We start from the raw sequence: 24,751 nt of genomic DNA on the forward strand, positions 1-24,751 counted from the left end.
GGGAGTACTACAAGGTGAAATTATATCTTTGGTGATTAAATGCAGTTAAAACTGGTCTAATTTTGCATTGCATTCCGACCTCTATATCTTGCACTTCTATTTTTTATGTTTAAAAAATGTTCCAATCTCTTCAATGTACCATGCATGTCACAGTAAAAACAAAAACAGAAAACAAATAAGCAAAAAAAAAAAAAAAAATCAACAAGCAAATCTATGCACCTGTTGCAAAACAAGGAATAACTATAAGACATAGGGTCATTGACCTGAACTGGCATTAATCTGCATTAAAAAAAAAAAAAAAAAAAAAACGGAATACCTGTATGCTCTTTTTGTGAAGATAAGAATATGATACTCAATGTCATAAAACAATGTAAGACCACCTCACACAAGATGTCTGTACAGAATATTTTTTTTACAGCTTTCCACCAAATTGCAACATTTCCTACATTCTCAAGTGATATACAGAGTATATTTCAGTGCAGATTCTTCTCCCATCCCCCCCCCCCCCTCCATCAAGCTTCAGCATAATATGGCAATGACGTGGAAGAGGAAGTGTGTACATTAACAACAGACTTGTGCAGCCAATAAACACAGCACGTTGTGTTTTTGTTTTTCACAGCTGCTCGGCACACAGACAACTTCTGGGGGGTTCTCCTCTCAGACACGATTTCTGGTTCCCGTTTTTAATATGGAGCTACAGCAGTACTTTGCAGAAATGAGCAGAGGCATAAGGTGCATTTATCAACTCACTTTTGGTGCAGAATTAAGGTTTCCAAGCAACTTTCAGGGAGTTTTAGGCAGTTGATAAATTTATGTAAAGCTGTTTTGATCATGGGGTTTGAATGCATTTTTGAAACTCTAAAAAAAAAAGTGCAAAGACAAACACATTTGAGCCAGAAATGCATTTCAGTAGAGTTGATAAACACAAAGTCGTTTTGAAATATATTTATACACTGTAGCTTGACCTACCCAGGCTAACCATGCCAACTGCACATCTCCGCTCCTCAGGTCACACTACTCAATGGAGCTGTGTAGTGACAAGCCTCGAGTTTTCGGCATGTGTGGACACAAAAATCCCGTAAATTAGCGTGATCAGCATTGCGATGCTAATCCAAAAAAAATCTTGCACTTTTTTCTGATTAGCATGATTATTTGCCCCACGGTGTTTGTATGAATGCTTGACCAAATAATTTTGGTCTTATATCCCATCATTCAAAGTACACATCACAACAGCGTGTGCACCACACTACACTATGTTTAAGAACAATAGATTTATCGATCAGCAATTAGCGGGCTATTTCTGCCCCTGTGAACGCTTGCAAAAGATCTAGAGATTTGGAGCACAATCATCATCCTGCTATTTCTGACCATGTGAACGCTGGCAAAAAGTCGCGAGATTTGGAGCACATTTGTCATCCCTCTATTTTGCCAGTATGAATGTGGCTATTCATGCCTAACATCTGTTAAACCATGTGAGTTTTATCAATTAGCACCATCCTTGGGACATTTTGCCTGAATCATCTTTATTTGGTCACTGCAGGAATCCGGAGTATTTAGCTGGTATGTGTAGAATGTACGAGTGAGTACATCAAACACGTCCAACCTCACAACATGGAGGTAGCAGAATGTGAGGAATTTCATGAGGAAATGGAATCTTGGGCTGATGAAGAGAGTGTACACTCGCACACCCTGTAAATTTCAAGTTAATGTACAGATGTAGTATCAATCTGTACAACAAAATGGAACATCAAGAAATTATACACAACACAAAAAATAACCTAGATCAGCATCAAATCTTGTGTCATTGTTTCAATAGGGTTGCGCATAAGGACCTGACTCATAGAATCTGAAGCACCAGTTTCAAACTTTCAGGCTGGCTGGTAGTGCAGTATCTAGATGCATTTACGACCAGTCACTGATATCTAGATGCATTTGTGCACAGAATATTTGCAAAATGCAACATTTTGATTAGCAGCTTTCTAATATATTCTAGTGCATGTAGACCTTAGCCTTTGTATCAATCAATCACATTTCCATAGGCTATTTTTTTTTTTTAAGCAACAAAAAAAGCATGCTAACTCTTTGGGAAATAAGTAGTGGGATGGATGAACTGTTGCGACTCCATACAGCCGAAATGAAAAAAAAAAAAAGAAGAAAAGAAATGTCATCAATCAGGACACTCGGACAAGATCAGCTATAAAGAGCAGATGTAATGATGTGTGCTGAAAATGAAATGTTGATTGTTCAAGTGTGTACACGATGTTTAGCACAGGGAAGAAATACCCAGCAATGTCACTTAGCAGGGAATCTAAACTAGAAACCAGTTAACCCTCTGACTACCACAGTCCGCTAAATGTTTCCACACTGCCCGACCTGATGCGACTCGACAGTTTCCTTTTTCGCTTTTCTCGAATCGATTCTCCATCTTGCCTGCGATGGCGAGCCAGACCATGGACGTGACACTTGCGGTCTGTGGCTGCGACTGCCAATCCGTCAAGTGGGCAGAGTGGAGCGTTGAGTGTTTTTCCCGCTCATGTTCTCCTCATGTTTCTTCTCTTTATACTCCACAAAAGTAATATGTTGTTTTGAAAGTGAGAAAGATGACATTACGAAAAGGGGGAAAGACCTTCACTTTACACTTGACCGGACATTACTAGATAACAGTCACGCACGCTTACAAAACTCTTCGGAAACAATACTCGCTATAGAACCCTTTAATAGGCCATTACGTGGTTTTCAGAACCATCAAGACAATGGCCACTTAAAATGCATCCTCCTCATCGAGTCGGGACACCAATCCTAATCTAGGACAACCGCTTCCCAAACTGCCAAGTAGACTGTGCGAGAGGAGAATGGCAAATGGTAGAGAGTCAGAGAGTTGAAATTTAAACATCTAGATGTCCCTGTCTACTCACTGAAGAATGCAGTAAACTTTGCACACACACACACACACACACATACTTCAGGGGCGCCACAGGCAGTCCATGTGTTTAAAAGGGTTAAATTCTTTGCGTCACATGAAAAACACCTTGTGCACTGGAGTTTCCATGGACGTGACTGGATCAACAAAATCATTCCTGCCGCGTACCACCACTGTACCGCTCGCTTACACATTACTGTATACGCCATATATTTCGCGAGTCTAAATTTTCGCGAATCGGGACTTCCCGACAATTTTGCGAGTGCTTAAATTCGCGATCGTGGAGTCTTAAACCAAACAAAGAATACGCGTACGTCACATTCATATCAGCATTAGAGTCAATGTTTTCGTGTGTTTTTAATTTTGTGAACAGCAGCTGACTCGTGAAATTCGCGAAATTAAAAACCTCGCGAAATATTCGCCGTATACAGTAGTTTACCAGCTGCCATCTGGCACCTACCTTTACAAAGTTGTTGAGATGTCCAAGTTTCTTCCCTTTCGTCAGGCCACTCTGTCGGCACAGACTTCTCAAGATGTCATGAATATTGTCCCGGGGGGCTGTGGATGGGAAAATGAAAAAAGTTCACAAATTTAAAATATTAATATCTTCTGAGGCAGTTTCATATCAAAGCAATGCTCAACTTTGAGACAGGGGTGGATACTTCAAATTTATCTTTGCAACAAGTCCAAAGTAATGCTCATCGCAGTATAGAGGGGTTTCCCTTAAAGATATCATGCAATGCAAAATGGTGGCAGTGGTAACATCCTTGAATGATTGACTCCTGAATAATTAAATTTCATAGATCTATAGGAGTCTGACTTTCCTTTCTTTACTTTCTCCTTCAGTCTAGTACATTGAAATTAACAGTTACATTTACACATCCTGGGCCCTGTTGCATATTAAAAAAGAATGCAATCAAATATAAGTTTGAAAATCAAACATAAGTCAGGCATCAGCCAATCAGAAACGAGTATTCACAGACTTATGTTTGATTTTCTGACTTATGTTTTATCTGAACTTTTACAGTATGCAACAGGGATCAGGTATAGTACAAGAATCAGAGCAACTCTCATGATCCTTGTTCTGTTGTCGCTTGTTTTGTTTTGTTTTAATATGTGTGTTTCATGGATGGTCGCCTTCATGTTCCTTTGGTTGTATTAGGTTCACTTGGCGTCTGGCCATGTACAGTATAGGTCTTGAATGTGGTCAACAAAATAATAAAACTGTGTAGAGTACTAAGTGATTTCATTCCTTGACAATTTAAAAACAGTAGACAAGTCTGCTAAAAATGTGCAACAATTCTCTGATAGAAAAAACAAAAAGATGAAAAAAAAAATGTGCTGTTAAAAATGACTTCCATAATATTGTCCCAATACCGTGGTACAGATGTCAGCACTTATTTTGGTTTTGTGTTCAGTAAGTTTTGTTTTGATATTTGCTAACTACGTGGAGACAGCAGCCATAGAAAAGTCAAACCATACTTTGTATTACATAAGGAGAAACATACAGACCCACAATGAGGTCATAATGATGTCATGGGCCTAAATATCACACCATTTAACACTGCCTCGCTCGTGCCAGCCAACCGCAAGCAAGCCATAAATAGATAGGCCTTCACCCAGCTACTCCGTTTGAACAGGACTGCGTATCCATGCGCCCCCGAGATGTTCACAACCGGCGAAGGACAGGGATTATCACAGCCGAAATCTCTCTGGGCAAGAACTGTTCTATTTTAGTGGGGGTGGTTGGTTGGGGGGGGGGGGTTCTATTTACTCGCTGTGATAAGGAACTCCGGTGCTGTATGCCCGCTTGTATGTGATATATATACAGTGCACTCAAGACCTCGTGATTAGTCGGCAATATCTGTCGCAATGCCGGTCTGTCGGCTGCGTCAAACCGCAGGATGATGCTAATAACTACACATATAATATTTCTGGGTATTAGATTACCAATCAACCTTGTACGCTATAATTAATAACACAGTAATAAGTAATTTTTCATAATTCATCTATCTGACGGTCTACACTATCAGCCAGTATCATTCCCATACACATGTATAACCGACACTACTTTTAATACTATATAATGGCTGCCTAATGGTGTGCCAATGTGCAATATGGGGTGCTGTATTGTAGAATACAAGCTCCTATCACATAATGCAACTATTGCACACAAACTGGTTTCCTTGAGAACACTTGCTGTTGTTTTATGAATGTTCTCTTGTTTATTTCAAAGCCATCCTAGCTAGTCACCTACAAGTTGTACTTTCATTATCTAAATGTAAAGGGGAAAAAATTCATGGATTTCTTGCCAAGTGAAGAAGATACATGTGGAACATTGATCTACAAAGAAGATGCAGCGTGTAGTTTGGTGATACTGTACATCCACTCTGACTTTAAGAATTTTGTTTTCCTAACATTATAAAGGTCAGATGGCATTAGACGGAATCCATGGTAACCATGGCAACCACTGATACATGTTTTTCTGGACCTACATCTCACTCTATTCTTCTTCTCAAAAAATGTAATAGGAGGAGGACATCATAACCTTTGAAAAGAGACTGACGAACAGCTTTCACAAAAATAAGCAAGTCATGTACAGAGTGTTATGAGGCATGTACATGTACACTGTAGGGTGTCACAGAGCAAAAGAGCATAGGAACTACCCTACAGTGAGTGCAAGCATGTATGTTTATTATACATGTGCAAATGTGTCAAATGGGTTTTCGGGCAGGGGAGGGGGGGGGGGTGACATTCATGTACACAATTTTTTTTTTTTTTTTTTTTTTCCCTGGAGTGGAGGAGACTTTATTCAGCTGCATGTACCTTTTTTTTCATATACTTGAATATCACGTTTTGCATAAAATCTGTGGACTTTAAAGCTGCACAAAAAGCATGTCCTACTTTTCCCACAAATAGGAATGCTGCCCCCTGGATTATCACTGCATTGTGATACTAGCTTTTCAGCCAAATGAAAATCTATCTGCTACATCTCATCAGAGCCGACACTGTGCGTAAACGATGCTCCCCCCCCCCCCCCCATCCATTTATCGAACATACTTTTGTGGGATGCCGACAATCCGTGGGTGTCTGGGGAGACGATCTCCATTACGCCAAAAGCGCCGAGGGAACCATCGCAAAACCTCCCACTCGCAGCAGGCTATTAATGCTAAACTTCGCTAGGCAACGCCCTCTCGGCAAGAGAGAGCGAGGTACGGGGAAAAAAAAAGAGAGATGATGGCGTCTTTTGTCAGTCTCATTACCCGCCACTTTGCGAAAATCGTGACCTTTCATGCACGAAGACAGCACAATCGCACTGGAGAGGTGCATGTGATGTATAATTCAAGTTAATATTCACAGGGAAAAACTACAGACTTGTGAGCTCTGCATTGACAGGATAGAGTACTGAGTCTGTGCCGAACCAAACTCAAAGTACACAAAGAGATGTGCATAGCATTTGAATATTAAGTTAGTAGTAAGGTCTTTTGACGTTTGAAGGCTTAAAATACATAGCCAACTTCACACAGTTAGCGTATCATCTCCTACTATTTTCGTTTCATCTGAAAATATTGTTTGAATTCACTATCAAATCTAAGAACGTATTGAGTAGACCTACATTGAAGGACTTCAATCACACTTTGAAGAAGAAACCCACGGAATGTAAAAAACAGCTACTTTGCACGGAAAAAATGGGGTGAATTATCAAATTTGCTTACATTGTACACACAATGAATATCTGAAGATCATATGTACAGAAGGTAATGTACATAATTTTTCCCTCACCATGTATTTACAGTTTGTTTGTTTTTTGTTTTGTTTTGTTTTGTTTTTGTCTTTTTTTTGTCTTTTTTTTTGGGGGGGGGGGAGATATGACAGTGGTCTTGCGACAATATCTATGCTCACTACATTGAGGACATGCTTTCCAAGAGGCACTGGGTATGGAAAACACTTAAATCTTTCTCTTCACTTGTCACGACAATGTACTTCAGACACCAAAGTGGATTACTGTCATTTCTGGAAGCTACTACCTACAGTAAAGAGAGCAAGGTTCAAGCTGCAAATCCATAAAGATCTTGACAAATAATTGCAAATTCCTCACGGACGGTTGTTTCTTCAGTAACACACGGCAAGTCCTTCTACTGTTGTACAACGTATATTCATAGTAAAGATGATATACAGGTTGCAGCTTTTAAAAAAAAAAGGAAAAGAAAAGAAAGATCATTCTCTAATTTACGATTGCCATATTTGACCAAATTCATTTTACCTTTTTTAATAGTTTGCTTCAGAAAGTACACATGTATAGGCCAAGTGATATGGTTATCTGCTTACACTTGTAATTCAAAATAAACAAAAATACTCAATTGTAGTACTTTTTCAGGCTGCAACAAGCAAGAGCAAAGCATTTTTTATTAAATGTGTTCATGTGCATCATCCAATTGAAATTTCATAAATGTACATCTCTACAAATATCCAACGAAAATGTCCCAAATGGAAGTATTTTATACTTATAATTGATGAAACAATTTTTACAACATGTGGTGTTTGACTAATTTCTAGCTCCTTGGCAGTCCCAAAAGATGTCTGATGGACTGCTGACATTTCAATGCTTAAACAAAAAGTCCTCGATCAACATATAGCTCAGATTTTTTTTTTAACAATCCCAATATCATCAATACTTTATGTGATGATCCTAGCAATGCAATACTCTATTCCCAAGAGAATGAAGTAGCTTTCACACAAATGGATATGGCATGCGTTTTAAGGAATTGATTGGGCATCTAGATGAGGTGATACAAGATAATGATACTGTAAGATCCAGGCAAAGAAATACACTCAAATTCCACAAACTCACACCTCATACAATATTAATTTGTACACAACTGTACGTAAATTGTACGCTGGTGGCCTACAATTTAAGATCTGAATATAAGTACGACCCAAGTCCAATTTTTGGCCAAATTTAGTTTGACATGGGAAATTGTAGCTTATGCATGGACTCATCTTGTGTATAAATGATAAATCCTAATTACCCTCGGAAGTGCCTGAAATGAATGAGTTAAATCTTATAATATGAATGTAAGAATGAAGGACTTGGGTCATTCTTACATTCATATTATAGCGCCCTCTCTCATCCTTCTCTCATCTCTATAGCAGAATATCATGTATATGATTCAAAGAACGACCCAAGTCCATCACACAAAATGGCCTCTCCACAATTAATGTAAATGTTAATTGTCATAATAATATACGTTCTAATACAATGTTGCCTTCCCATCACAGTTAAATAGAATATTATTGGACAAATAAAAAAGATATGAAGTTTTTCCCTCGAAATGGTCTTCCATGGACTTGGGTCGCTCTTACATTCAGATACTCAATTGTATGCACCCTACTGTCGCCATGGGTGGTTCAGTGATTTTCACAAGGGGCAGAATGCAGTGACAAGTACGCCAGTTAGGAACTAAAGAGTTACTGTATATGCCATATATTTCGCAAGTCTAAATTTTCGCTAATCGGGAATTCCTGACGATTTTGCAAGTGGTTAAATTCGCGATCGTGGAGTCGTGTACTGAACGGAGAAGTGTACACGCGTACATCACATTCACATCGGGATGAGAGTCACTATTTTCGCGTCTTAAATTTCGCGAATAGCAGCTGACTCGCGAAATTCACGAAATGAAAACCTTGCGAAATATTCAGCTTATACAGTAATCTATTCATTGAATACATTTAACAGTTTTCATCTAAAAACTGTCTCTATTCCCATAGTGCAACACTCTCCTTAGAAGCACAAGGACTAATTCCAATGCAAACTGGTACCAAACACAAACAGACAAAAATGGACTTGCAGTATTGAAGTTGTACAAATGCTAATATGAACACTTCCTGTTGTGAGTTGGTATCAAAAGATTATGGTATTCAGAGAAGATTTCAGTTCAAATGCAATATGGCAGCACTCATTATTCTGTTTCTACTACACGTAGAGAAGTGTATGCTGAAGAAAAGAGAAATTCTCAAAATAGAGCTTTGCACAGTACTGTACATGACGTACTTGGGTTTCAAGGTCAAACATTCACCAGGGCATACAGTACATTATCCGCTATCAACATACAATTTTGGAGACTGCGCTAGCCTGACTCGGTTTGACAAGACATCTTGCCAACCCACCCTTGTACTGTTAACAATGTTTGTACCTTTAAGAAAACATTGTGCATGTTTCACTAAACAAAGCAGGCTTGTTTTTCTTGTGTGTATATAAATGTGTGTACCTGTGTATGTGTGTGGGTGTGTGTGGGTGTATGTTTGTTGTTCGATTTGGTGGAAACATTTTGGGAATGTCATTTGTATTTGCCCATGTTCGTGCCTTTCTGTGTTTTTTTCTTCTTGCCTACACTACAAGTACACTGTAAACATCCTCGTGCATGTAAATCCAATGTGCACAACGCTTCAAAAATACAAAACTTGTGTGCCTGGGTATCACATTCTCACAATGTTTCTAATTTATCTTCTGTTGTTGTTGTTTTTTAATTGTACATGCAGCTCATTACATGTATATATCACCAACAAATACGTTGAGCAAAACAATGACTAATGAATTCTGCTACATATATCAAATGTACATTTCAGGGAAATGTGTATGGCTAATACACCATAAAAAAAAAATAATAATGACAAAATAAAATAAAAATCCACTAGGGAATTAAACTGGTAGGCGTGTGGTGAGAGCTACAAGGCATGTAGGCTTCCCTATGCAGTATAATGGACACATCTCCAGGAGTCATGTGCCACTGTTGAATAATACTCACTCTTCTAGTAATGTCATTGCCCTACGAAACTGCCCTTTCTCCCAGACAAGACTTTGCACTAGCAGCCAAGACTTAAAAGCACAAAACCATTAATCTTAAAAAAACAAACAAACAAACAAACATTAATCATAGCAATCTACAAGTAATTACTTCTGTACCTGTGCATGTACACCACAGACTGAACACCCATATCACTGTTTCATACGAACATGGCCGACTTTTTTAAAGGGAGAGTGAATATACTTTGTTTTTAAAGGGACTGTACAGTACTGGTTGAGGTGGGGATTCATGTTTTGAACATTCCTAAGTGAGATAATGAAAAGCCTCTTATGAAATATGAAAGAGTATGTAATTTCAAGAAGGATTCAACGTTTATTTGATGAAAATTGGTTTTCAAATGGCTGAGATATCCCAAAAAGTGCTAATAATAAAAGGCGACATGCCACAACTTTATTAGGGTCTCTTTGTTTCACCTAGTTTTTGGATATCTCAGCCATTTCAAAACCGATCTTCATCGAATAAATTTTTGATACCCCTTAGAACTGCATGCTCTTTGACATCTCATAGAGTGGTTTCTGAATATCTCGCAAAACGTTAAAAGCTAAATCCTCACCTCGACCAGAACTGTACACACCCTCTAACTTTCTTGGGGAGGGGGAAGTGGGGACTGATTTCAATACAGTCAGGAAAATACTGTCGTGTACTGTAGCAACATTCAAAATCACAGAAATGTTTTAGTACAGCGTACACAAACTTTGTGTGCCATGGTAAGATGAACACTTACGTGCACTTAAACTGCTGATCAGCACACCTCACTGTCAAGAGTATAAAACCACTGTACACACAGCTAGCTTTAATAAGGGAAGTCTGGCATTCAAAATGTCACTCACATCATTTCAAAAGTAAAAGTTCTTGTCAAAATGTTATGTTTTATGACATCTGTCTGTCGCACGACTCCTATAAACATGAACATAAAGTCTGCAATAAGCTGTTCAGGTTTATTTCTGGCCATTTCCCTTCAAAAACTTGGCACGGAAGAGCATTGCAACAATTCATTCTCTGGCCACGTGAAATAATACATCAAACTGACTGTGGTGAGTGAACCACATTTTTATAGATCTACATATGTATAGGCCTATATGCCAGTAAATGAAATTTTTTTTGATAAATTTGCAAATTACTCATAACCGAACCATGGCAAATCCAATATGCTCACACTGAGTTGCAACTTGTGTGTGAGTGTGGGTGTGTGTGTGTTTGTGTGTGTGTGTGTGCTCAAGATTAAATGCAGATATTTGAAATGTTTTATTCCAACTTTGTCCCTCTATTAGATTCAATCATGGGAATCTCCATGGTCAGTCATTCAGAACATTTGAAATTTAGTCAAGTCCTTTTTCTCTCTATAAAAAAAAACAACAACAACAAGAAAAAAAAAAATAACAACAACAAGAAAACAAACAATCAAAACAAACCATGTTTGCTTAGCCATACCTAGAGCTCTTTTGAGGCTTTTGCAAGCAAACACTTTAATTTTATTTTTACACACTCAAAAAAGTTGCTATGGATCAAAGCTGCACCATACAGGGACACCATCACAATTGTACAAGTACCTGTTATTTAGGACGATGGGACTAAAAATTCAAAAGAAAAAGAAAACAAAACAAGATGAAAGAACCTAAAACGACAGTGTAGCAGAGAGAGAATGAATGGACTGGTTCCATTCTTTCACTCATTGACACAAAATTCAAGCAGAGCAACTCTCTCTCTAGACCATTTAAACAAAGTATACTGGGCATACATTGTAAGTTTGTTCCTCAAGCCCCGTTTTAAACAGGAAATTCACCCTCAAAAATGAATAGACTTGATTTGATTTAATTTTGATTTTTTTTTTTTTTGGATTTGATTGATTTTGATTGACTTCAAAAGAAAGAGAAAAAAATATTCCCTACAGAACGATACAAAATTGACAAAAATCGGATAAGAAATAAGGAAGATATGACATTTGAAAATTTCACATTTTTTTACAAAATTTCTTGACCAGTTCTTATGAATATTCCAATCAGCAAGTTGACAATGTCATGCTCTCATAATTTCTTTTTGCTTTCATAATTTTTTTTAATATACAGAAATGACAAAAATCTCATATTTCTGCAATATGAATAAAAAAAAACTTTGTCTTGAAACCACCCAAAATGAAAAAAGAAAAAATGATATTACTAAACTCTGACATATCTTGGTATGGGAACGCATGCTTTTACTTGTATTAGCTAAAAATAAAAAAATTTTCAAAATTTCATATATAATATACATGAAAAATTGGGAGGGTATGATATCATCAACTCACTCATTTGAATATTCATGAGGACTGGTCAAGAATTGTTTTGGGGAAAAATGTGAAATTTCAAATTGTCATATCTTCCTTATTTTTTTTTTACTGATTTTTGTCATTCTTGTATCATTCTGTAAGGAAAATTTTCCTCGTACATAGTCGCGATAACCTTTGCCAAATTCTGCCCTAACCAGCTAGAGTAATTACCCCAATATTACTCCTACGTTACCCCGACAACCATTCTATTAAAACGCTCCTGCAGTAACATTCCTGTGATACACTCTGCATGCATGTGCACTAGTTCAAACAGAATGATATACCGCTCGCCGATCACATGTGTGGTTTGTAACCAAACCCCCTTTGCGCATGAACGGGTAGGCTGTTATGGAAACCTACACAGAGATGGTTTTTCGGTATGTGTCTGTTACCCTTCGCTCTCTCCTGCAGTTTTAATGCCGAAACAAGAAATTTTGTTCTCACGACGTTGTCGGGTTACAGTTAAAAAGGGGTTTTAGATGGCAGCTTAAAACCATTTTAGATATTGTTTTGCACTCATTAACCCTTTCTGCACTCAAAGCAAACAAGGGGTCAAAGGGCATCAAGGCATCATACATTTTATAAACTACCTGTGGGGTGCGTTTTGATCCATGTAAAGCTTGTTACAATACTGTGATAAGCTGTTATTTTCGCGAATTTCGCGAATCACAGTTTGATCGCGAATTTAATAACACACAAAAATGTCGCCAGACGCTAGAGTGATAGAACATTTAAATTGGCGTAGGTGTCAATTCACAAAAACATCTCGCAAAAAAGTCTGTGACCTCCTCATTCGCGAAAATATCTGTACGCGAAAATAACAGCTTATACAGTAGTCTACTACTGTACAAAATTTGTACATTAAATCACATTGCAAAGCTGTTTCAGGTGTGTGCATACTGTACACAACATGATCATTTAGCAATCACTGATAAAAAGCAACAACACAATCGCAGTCAAAAAGTTGCCTCACCTTATTACGTGTACATGAACACAGTCTGACAAAATATTAATCAAAATCTGGAATCCTCTTCAAAAAAAAACTGAAACAATATTGGAATTCCACCTCAATTCCTACCATCTAAACCTAACAAATACAAGCTCCTATGACTGTCCTGCCATATCATATCCACAAAGCAAATTTGATGAAACAATATTGAATATCTCACATCATTGTGTAAACAGTATGACTGTATGACTTTCTTCACTTTATTATTGACCTTCTTACTGTGTTCAATTATTACTTATACCCGATATACATTGTGTGTCCCTTCTCGAACTTTGTACCACGGTTAATGAATATTACACTCTATAGGCAACTCTCATACAATGTACATATCAAACTAAACAAATAGGAATGATAAGTAAAATGAAGACAGATTAATGGATGACCCAGAAATCTACTGCCCCCTTTGAAGGATGATGCCTGCATGGGAACTAACATTGGTTTCTGTATTCATGCATTACAGAAAGCTCCAACTGCATGACTGCATTTTATAAGCTATATATTTTGCAAGCATACAGTACTATTTTGCAATCAAGTCATGGCTGACAATTCAACAAGTGGCTGATTCAAAAACCACACCAATAGAATAGAGAGGTATTATTTCTATTCAAGAAAAAATTTTAGCCTCCCCCCTCCCCCGAGAAAATTTAGACACATTACAATTTCTGCAACAATATCCTGACTCATTAACTGTACAAATATCAGTCAACGTGTTAAATTTGCTATCAAAAATTGAAATGTTCCAAACTTCATGGCATGTACAGGAACTGTTATCTCTGACAATACAATATGTGATGAAACTGAATTACGCGAACAACCATTTCTCAATTTCATTTTTTCTCTGAAAGCACCAAAAGCAAAGACTCCTAGAACGTGACCAAGTCTCAAAGCCGACGACAGAGATAGGGGTACCAGGTATAGTATGTGGGGCAAGTATAACGCCTACCCTTTTTATTAGGGTTTAAAAAATTGTCAACAGAAATATGATCATTAAATTTTCGTCCTGCAGCCAAACATTTTGTTTTCCCTTTCACTTCTTCTTCTTTTTCATTTCTCAGGAAGTCACATGATTTGTAACATGTGCATGTCTACACGCTTACAGAAAATCGACAAAGCCCTGCAATTTTTTATTTCTGGTGGTTTCAGGAGAATTACCCTCAATATATATGGCTTTTGACACTTCAGCACCTTACCGAGTATGGCAAACTTAGAAACTTCAACACATATATTTAGCATTATGGACACCAATAACATTTTATCACATCAGTTCAAACTGACATTAAAAAGTCATTTCACAACATTAAAAGGTTAAGAGTCAAGTGAAAGGGGAAAGAAAGAATGTACGCACAAGAGGAAGCTATTCACACATAAAGTGTCGATACACACAAATCAGTGGTGACAGGTGGCAGTATTACAACCGCTGGAATGGCAGTAAATGTATTAGAAGGTCCACATGTACAAAGTGTATGTAAGCTCACAATCAAAGCCTGGTGTACTGCAACTCTCTTGTGGATGTGACATCCACATCTCGAACACAGTGTTCCTTCTTCGGTTTGTTCATGAAATGACCAAGTTTTGTTTTTAAAAGACCAATGTTTGCTTCCTCTCACTTTCAAGATAACTTACATATGTAGCATAAAAAAGTGTCCTAAACAAACTTTGAATAGACACAGTGGAAGTGTTTATACAAACAAAACTACAATTAAAATCAATGGTATCTGAATTCAGACTTGCATTGATCACAGGATTAAATAAAGAAAAATCAACAATTCAGTTCTCGTGATGTTTTTTTGATGGCATACTGTAATCTTTAGATAAAATTTTGGTTTTTAGAAAGTCTTTTATTGGAAAGCTATTTCAAAGCGCTACCAATAATCACTTGCCCTTAATTGTCTGGGGGATGTGAAAATGAATGTCGGATCACTTGCCCAATTGTCTGGGGGATGTGAAAATGAATGTCGGACAACTGTTTTGGAACAATGAGAAAAAATGCTTGCCCGAACTGGCCAAGCAAAAAGATTTCAAGCGACCTTTTTTTTTTCACTTTTTCCCCTTCAATCCCACGAACCATATAATACAAAAGCCCAAAGATGACTGTTTTGTGATGCAATATGTAAAGAAGTCCCAAACTCATGTTTGGGCAAGTGATCTGCAACGATTCGAAAATCTGCTTGCTCAACCGGGCAAAGTGGTTTAAAAAAAAAAAAAAAAAAAAAAAAAAAAAAGTTATGTAGCACCCTGCTATTTGATTAAGAAAAGGGAACGACAGTATAAACTGGATTAAACTGGACTACTTTGCATTTATACTTCAAAGAAACAACCTGTCGACCGTGTACATGTGTATTATCCATAGCCTCAGAACTTTATAGCTGACTGCAGCACTGGACATTGTATTCATCCAATGGCCAAAGTTCAAATTGCATTGATGCCACCGGGTGGTGTTGCAGAGTACTACCGTTTCTATTGTTATCGCGCCGCCATCCCTGTCAAATGTGAAAGACAAGGGGTCAACATGTTTGGTTTTATAGATGACTGCCCTAATTTAAACACCCTCCAGATTTTTCTTATGGATGCCAATATGCAGGCTTGTGTAAGTATAATATTCTGTTGGGGGGTGGGGGGAGATGTTTGCTTTTTTTTTATGAGGCAGTTAAAGGATGCCACGCCATCTTGCTCAATGTGACTAGGAACTCTGTCCATCTAGACACCTATAAACTCTTGCAAAGAGATGTCATGTATGCAATTATGTAAATGTATTCTGTGAGATATATGGGTACCAGTCTTGCCAATTCATGGATGAGGAAAAGAAAGGGAAGAAGGGGGGGGGGGGGGAGGGGGGGAGAGCAAGGGGGGAAGGGGAGAAATTGCAATCAGGGACGAAACAACACATGCGCTGTGGTGGAAATCTATTCCCAGAGCCGACCGACCACCGACACTGGAGGGGGTTGAATCGAGAGCAAGTGCCGAGTGCTGTGGAGGAAGTGGTGATCTATATTTAGTCTAGTGACCTGAATCTCTCGTGTGGTGGGGGCAGGACTGCTTGGCCTTGTACCATCTAGTCTGTGTCTTTTGTGCTGTGGCTAGCCAGGCCGGGCTGGTATTAATCATTCAGTCCCGGGACCGGTTGGTCAGCTGTAAATTATGTTGCAAATTACTCTATCTTGTCCCCGCTTTTGCTCCAAGGACGTCGCAAATGCGGCGCAGCAAAGTACGGTGAAGCGAGGCACATCTCCCAATTAGTATTTTAAATGTGGCAGGGAGCATGTGAGCAATTGCAGGAAAGTCCTTAATAAAACAATGGCGTCAATTTGCCATGGAGCAGAAAATAAGGCATTGTTTGACCAGAAAGCCCGGGCATGTATGTTTTGGATAAAACAATGACCACGTAATTGGCACACCATCAGAAAGAATATTCACTCTTTCACTCAGCCACGATTAGGGAGCATTCAACAAAAAGCAAAGGGGTTTGAGAACGACAAAAGTCTACTTTATCCAAACCCTCATATTTTGTCTACCACAATAAATACTGTAGCTACTCTTCCACCTTGACCATCCCTGGCAGCATTGTATAACCGTTTTGAATGACTACTGAATTAAAAGCAGCTATGAAAAGGAGCAACAAGAATCCGCTTAATTGTAGGCCGTGTGAGGGTTGATCCATTTGATGCTTAAAGGCATAATTTACCATTTGCAGATGAAACAAAAACCCAGCATTAGTGCCTTAAAATAGTTCTAAAATGTGAGTTAGGGATAGAAACAACAACTGTCAAAATTTGAATTCGTATAATCGATGTTAAGTGTTGTTAAATACACAAAATGTGAACAATAGTTATAATAAAAATGTTTCCAGACTAAACCGTATACAGTTACGGTTTATTGAGAAAAACCCTGATATCTCCTTATATTTTAGGTTTTATTGCAAATATTTCATATGGTAGGATGTTTTATGATACAACAGACCTACACATATGCATCAAATGTGATATCTTGAACATTTTTGAAATCACTGCTCCCAAAGGTAAACTGGACCTTTAATTACAGTGATGCCCTTCTTCTTGACTGCTAGGTAAACCATGAGTCCCCTAAACACACATTTCCTAATTGGGGAGAGGAAAAAATATGGAGATACTAACTGGTAGTGGTTTATTATCAGTACCCAAGGTCGTGACACACAACCGGCATGTCATCCATGTTCCAAAAATGGAAGGGGGTGGGTAGGTAACAGTTGAAGAAGGTATTTCTAAAAACAGCTCTAAGCCTTTGTATAAAGAATGCACATTAAAGTTAAACATAAAGCGTATACATGAGGGAGCTGTAGCGTATAGGCCTACAAAGAATATACATGATATACATATGGCGGTGGACAATAGTATATCATTTTGTTGATTCTTAATTGTGAACAGAAACACTGAGGGCTATAGTAAGATATCCAGCTTCATTGGAAAAAAGTGGATAATATACATATCTTTCAGATCTTATCATAAGAAATAGAATTATGAAAAACATGAACAATGAAATGAATAAATAAATAAATAAATAAATATAGGGCACAAGAACTTGCACAAAGCATGGAAGAAAAGGCATGTCACTCCTGTTTGTAATGCAGCAAGCTCACATACAACACGTTCACTGTACAAACTGTCAATATCATAACTTTAAAATTTCCCTACTTCAGCCAGGATCACTACACCTTCCACCATCAAATACATACAAACAACACACATACACACACACACACACACACACACACAAACATACAGGAGTGTGCAAGGTACAATGCGAAATCCTATAATGGGTAGTAGTTTAGTACTGATTTGCTTCAGTCAAAGAGAAAATTGTCAAAGGCATATTAGACCTAAAGGTTTGCACTCATATGAAGAATTTCATGGTGACAACGAAGCCAACTGCTACCAGGTCAAAGGGTGCCATGGAGGATCTACTCAAAGACCATACTCATATCATAGACCATCCAAATAAATCAATAGGGCCTCTAGTCACAGGCAACTATAAGCTTTATCTTTCCAGGAGCGTTCAACCACCTTGAACCAGTGTGGTATGCAGTAAATCTCTTTTGAGCGTTGGAAAGAATGTCAATTCACAACTACAACAGAATCACACCAAACTTTGCAATGCATTTTATCTCTTCTTCTGGTAGTCTCAGATCTTATCTTTAGACTTTGCATTTAGACATTTGTACATTGTGTACAATGTGTGTCAGAAATACTGCACCTTTGTACATGGCACATAATAACCGGACATGTACAGTGTACTGAGTGTACTGTAGATGTTCTACAGTACAAAGCAAATGGGTAACATACATGTACAGTAACAATTGTGTACCCCCACCCCATAAACAAACAAACATGTAGGCGTCAGTCTGTAAGTACCAACTAAAAGTTCTGCTTTTCATAAAGACTTTTCCAATTATTACCTCTGCCAAGGAGGTTACATTCTAGTTGGCATTTGTTAATTTGTTGGTTACAATACAGAACCTCAAACTGTTTATGAGTTGTATAAATACACCTGTATGGGTAGTTAATATATTAGTAGAATAGTACTGGTATGAATGCATGGATATTGATGACATTTCCTGGACGTTTGCAGAAAATTGCTACTTCCATCATGTAAATTAGAACTTTCTAATTGCAAATATCTTTCTCATAAAAAGTCATACAGCTACAAACAAAGGGTCCAAAAACCAAGAACTGTGTTGGGGTGATAGCTGACACGAGTACGAGCACCAGCGCAGCGGCAGCAGTATTCGCACTTGAAGAAAGTAGACTTGAGAAGTAGAGCTTAATTTACATGTAGATCTAGATCTATATCAAGTGCAAATGGATATGTACCACTCCAAATGTGTGTAATGCATTATGTTACCACACTAGTACAGTGTACTATCAGGTAATTTCACAACACAGTTAGACAACATCGACCCAAATTCCATCTTCCAGAAAACAACATATCAAGGTACGAGGTACTCGAGAACATTCCCAGAAATTTGCAAAGACATGCTCTAGACTGGACGTAAGAAAACACTTCGGTTCTACAGCCGAGTAAACTCCCTGAAGATGTCATTCAATCACAGACACTCCTCATCTTCAAAATGAAATAATCTAAATTGGGTTATTAATGGGCTAAAAAGCTCCCTATACCCTGCCACACTTGCAATCTATCTATCGACTATGTGAAGATGGAGGTGTGGCACTTCAAGGTAAATTCACGGTAAATCAAAATAAGACAGGGTAGGTCTAGGTCTATAGGACAAAGAAAGAAAAAAATTATTCACCACTTACTGCTACTCACTGCAGTGTAGGATGTATCAAGTAATCAACTATAAATTACTAGACCATCTAGATTCTACACTTTAATGATCTGATGATAGGCCCTGTACTGTAATGTTAGGCCTACTAAAGAGGCCTAGAGGTCCACCAATTAAATTTACAATCATTAAAAGTGCAGACAAGCAGTCTAGTTATTTGACTCAAATGTGGCTACATTGATTATTACTGCCTTACAGTTGTACATTCAGTGGTGTCTGTCAAAAGTTATGGGAACTAGCCCAAGCAGAGTAAAGATCTAACATAGTAACAGTTAGTCATGGGGCACGTTCACTCAACCACACAGGTCGCCGACTGGGCTCTTAGCTCTTGCAGCCGTAACACGTCCATTGACTAGAACTCTACGTGAATTGAGCAAGCGGATGCCAGATGCATTGCGATCCAATGCCAAGCCTGGCCGGCAGATCTCTACCGTACAGCAAAATCGCACTGCAAAAAGCTCTTACCTCGATTTAAATCCAGTGGTACATCCGAATCTCCACTATCATGGCGGCCTGTAGTATCGAGAAAAAAAGAAGGAAATACCTTGAGAACATCTTTCTCTTTCATTAAATTCGTGAAAATCTCTAAGAAGACCGAAAATATAGGCTTACCTTTCGATCGTCGTAAGCTCCGTCCTCTGTACATGGTGGCCGCCATGATTAGCTACCCCTTGCTCATGCGCAGTTTATCCATACCGCCGGTACCGGTCCCGTGTGTGTGTGTCTGTGTGTATAATAATGACGAACTCGTTGAGGATGTGGGTCTTCGGAGCTTCATCGACGAGAAAAATGAATAAGGTTAATGAACTGTGGAAACGCCCATGGCCTGACGTGCGTAAGGAAAACTTACAGCTGATCGCGGGAAATGAATTAGCTTCAACTTGTCATAATGACAATGAAGTATAAAACACACCTCATTTTTAGAAAACTTTTCTTTCCATTAAGCGCAGCTTCATACCGAAAAGGGATAAAAAAAAAAAAAAAATAGCAGTCTCGCATCTTTTCTTGTTACGATCCTTCGTCAACATATCATTATCTGGACGCCTGTTACGAGTATTCCAGGAGCGGGTATAGAGGTACTGGTAATATCATTATTATGTAGGCAGGTTATTCATATAAAAACGAAAAAAAAAAAAAAAAACACGTGACACAACAGCGCGGCGTTCATAGAGCAGGCACACGTCATCAAATCTTCCCAGCGCACACAATGGTTTTCCTTGTAACTGCATGGTTTTCCATAGTTCTGCCTCCGAAAATACCATCATCTTCATTCCCTTCGCTTAAATTGGCGTTTAATCTTTGCAGGAGATAGCCTCCGGTTTGAATGTTAACAAGTAGAAACAAAAATTGGGTATTTCTACCAGGTATTTCGACTATCGTTAGACGCTCATTACAACTCTGGAAACTGGTATTGTTTTCATTACTGGGCGGCCTATGCATGTATATATTTTGTCGATCATTGTTTCGCTTTTTTTTTTCTCCTCCTCCTACTCCTCCTTTTTTTCCTTCTTTCATCATCATCCTAAATACTATCGCTATCATTATTATCATAAGGGTAGTAAGAGTGGGAACAAAACAATAACGATAGTTTCATATAGACCTATAAGGGGTTATTGCACAAGTAGAGTATATGTTGCAGTAGGACCCCTATCTAGTAGTAATAATGATAATGATGATGAAGGTTACTGATATTTCCCCATATCCACGGTGACACGACATTTTCTCACGCGACAATTGCTCTGGTCTTATTTTCTCCAAGGACTAATTAGGGTTAGGGTTTAGATTTAGTTTCATACGAGGATAGGGTGCCTGTGTGTATGTTTGGCTTAGCGTGCAGATATTTCATTGGAGCTATATAATTGTTGCAGGAGCATGTAATGTTAAGGAACCCATATCCTCAGAAGTGCTAAAAAGTGCTTGATAGAAGCGAAATTGGAAAATAAACAGATAGGGAACGATTCACACAAACAAGAAATGACGAGCAGTGGAAGTAGTGCAGTAGTATAATAGTGTGTAGTAAAGTGGTATAATAAGTTATTATTTTCAAGAGGCCGTCTGGTTTGTTTGAGTGTGTGTTTTTTAAAAGACTTTTTGGTAGTTGGTTGTGCATAGCCAAGCTCCAACCTTTACAGCCCGATGAATCAGATGCACATTAGGGTTTGACATGTTTCTGACCATAGAGGGCGACTAACATCAAAAGGGATCGGGTCTCATGCAGCACCGTCCGCATAGGATACGCCAACCTATTTATGAACAATACAGGGGCGGATCTAGGTTTTTATAAAGGAGGGGGTTGGGGGCGGTATGTGAGGGAGCGTAGCGACCGAGCCCGAGCGAGCGGAGCGAGCGAGGGGGGAGGGTGTGGGAGGGGGTGTCCCCCTCCCACAGTAGGGAGAATTTTTGAAAATCTGTGTGTGAAAATGGCGTTTTCTTGCATCTAAAACACCACTATTTTTGGTATAGACAGGGAGGTGTTACAGAGATGGAGAAGCAACTCTTCGTAATTCATGCAAACACATGCTTGGGTTCAAGGCGTTACAATGGGATGTCTAGCATTCCATTACGCTTTGAAGTCATGCTCGGCACCGCTCTGGTTTGCAAGACGAAGTTCGGAGACGAAGAACGCATTTCACCTTTCGTTGAATTACAAGCTTTATTTCACCGCAAAATTTTAAATGAAATACTCGAATTGATTTAGAATAGTTTAGGAAAGAATTCAATATTATTAACATGTATTTCTAGTTTCTTCGTAATTCGCAAATCGAAAGGAAATGAAAATTATGCCCTCATAAAAACTTAATTTTTTTTTTCTATAATGCGCACATTTCCGCATGTTAATTTTCTATCTGTTAATAAGGGGATATTTTGATCTTTCAAATAAAGTACTCCGTTAAAGCGTGTTCCAGCGTGTTTTTAAACTATTTGCTGTTAAAATTGTGAGTTTTACATTGCATTTTGATTCGCTGCTCCAATTCAAGGTACATTAATTCATTGTTGCCATCACATTGAAAGAGAGAGCGAATTGCAGTACGGAGCAAATATTTCTAGATGTGAGAGCGCTAGTCCCGATTATTGATGCTCTCTTTTGTCAAAGCACATGGGTAACACCTGTAGTTGAACGCATAACTTCTCGGCGGTGCCGCGCATGACTTCAAAGGAGAGCTTTGTTGCCTCTCCTTCTCTAGCACCTCCCTGGTATAGAGGTCATTGCCATAAATAGAAAAAATAAAATTACAAGTTTAAAAAAAAGATAAGATAAAAAAAAAATGGTCCCCGGATTTTTTTTTTTTTTTTTTTTTTTTTTGGGGGGGGGGGGTTGCAAACCCCCAACCCCCCTCTAGATCCGCTTCTGCAATATTAATGTCCAAATTCATGAAATTCTTCCGTCTAGATGTTTTCATTGCAACTGATTGACAAATTGCCCTACATCGACGTAAATATTTTATGCACTGAATTGATCAGTGTTTTTGTAGTAGCTATGATGAAAAATCGTGGGCGTACATACTCGAGCAGGATTCGAACCCACGACCTCCTGATCATTCGTGATCATTCACGGATTTTTTATCATGGCTACTACAAAAGCACTGATCAATTCAGTGCACATATTTACGTCGATGTAGGGCAATTTGTCATTCAGTTGCACTATTAATGTCGTTGATAATAATTCATTCGTACCATGGCCATTAATCTATTCCTGCACAATTTACAATACTACCCCTTCTTTTCTATGATTTTCGATACGACCCACCCCCCCCCCCTCCCCTGCCCCATAGATTTGCATGAGTTAGAAGTTGGGCTGAAATACCCGCATGCTGCGAGGGTGTCGATAAGGATAGGTATGGTCCTGCAGGTTCTCTGAATTATGACTTTTAAGTCACCTCTACCTTCATACGAAGGTATGCACTAGCAACGTTTACGAACGTCTGTTCGAACCTTGGACCTCCAAAACGTTTCCCTCGTCCAGCCCCACTTGAGTGTTGTGCAAATTTTTAGTTGTCATTGAGAATTAATAGTTTCACGGATTTTCTTTACTGCGTCTGCAGACAAAATGCAACAAAAAATATAATAAGGCTTCATCTTACCAACTGGCCAAACTACAGCGTGCTCAGAACTCTGATGCTCGGGTCCTCAGTGGAACATCTCGCTTCTCCGGCATTATACCCCAGTTCTAAAAAATCTTCACTGGCTACCAGTATCCAAGAAGATAGAGTTTAAAATTCTTCTTCATACACGGAAAGCAGTACATTCTTCAGCTCCAAAATATTTGCAAAACCTTGTTTCAGAATACGTCCCTGGCAGAAATCTCCGTTCATGTAATAGTAAACAATTAACGGTTATTAAAAAGAACAATCTCGACCCTCGGAGAAAAAGCCTTTGTTTCTGCAGCCCCATCTCTCTGGAACGCTCTTCCACTGAGGATCCGATCAGCAGAGACCATTGAAACATTTAAAAAGCTTCTGAAATCACATTATGTTCGCATCTTGTTTTAATTGAATTTTCAACGAATTGTTCATTGGGTGTATATCTCTATCTATCTCTTTCTTCTTTTTCAACCTTCTTATGTACACGCTACGATGTATGCTATTCTTTTTATAATTACGTCCCTCTGCGCCTCAGAATAGGATACTAGATCGAAGGCGCATTACAAATGCTGTACTATATTTATTACTGTACTGTATTATCATTATTGTTATTATTATTATTATTATTATTGTTATCATTATTATTATTATTATTATTATTATTATTATTATTATTATTATTATTATTATTATTATTATTATTATAACAAAACAGAGTTGGCCGAAGCTGCATTTCACTGTTGAGTAAGTTTAGATTTTCCTGACACTGGCGTCATCACGGTAAATGAAGCTTTCAGTCGAAAATAGGATATTTCCAGCAAAAACAAATGTATGACAGTGAAGATCTCTGATTGATGATTGCATAGTAATTGCATTTGAGCAGATAAAACACTAGCTATATCGCTATCTTGACGCCATTACTTATGGTGAATGCAATGAGTCCTGTGTCCATGAAGTCTATGAGAATTTCATGATCCCGACGGAAACAAGCTGATACGAAAATAAATGAATATTGGTGTTCATCATTATGCATGTTCTATCGATGGAAACCTCATCCATTAATTTACCCATCCCATCAAACTCATCATCGTGTACAACACGACCAAAAAGCCGAAATTGCCAATTCAGCAATTTCATCAAGTGAAGGTATACGTTTTTGAAAGCACATAGCGGAAAAGGACCCCATGGAATAATATATCTTTTCGCACTGTTGTGTTTCAAAGATACCCCTTTCTTGAATCAATTTCGTAATT

At 38.3% G+C, this 24,751-nt stretch overlaps 1 protein-coding gene across 1 annotated transcript in view; it reads right to left on the reverse strand.

The window, feature by feature from the left end:
- LOC140236664 (rapamycin-insensitive companion of mTOR-like) overlaps positions 1-20,074 on the reverse strand; it is a 112,415-nt gene extending 92,341 nt beyond the window's left edge. Inside the window, exons 1-3 of the mRNA XM_072316583.1 lie at positions 20,029-20,074; positions 19,882-19,929; positions 3,381-3,478 (exon numbers count right to left, since the gene is read on the reverse strand). Of these exons, the coding sequence (XP_072172684.1) occupies positions 3,381-3,478; positions 19,882-19,929; positions 20,029-20,074 (192 nt within the window). The remainder of the gene's footprint in view (positions 1-3,380; positions 3,479-19,881; positions 19,930-20,028) is intronic.
- Between the last annotated feature and the right edge of the window lie 4,677 nt (positions 20,075-24,751).

Source organism: Diadema setosum, chromosome 13, assembly GCF_964275005.1.
Source record: "Diadema setosum chromosome 13, eeDiaSeto1, whole genome shotgun sequence".
In the NCBI taxonomy this organism is placed as follows: Eukaryota; Metazoa; Echinodermata; class Echinoidea; order Diadematoida; family Diadematidae; genus Diadema; species Diadema setosum.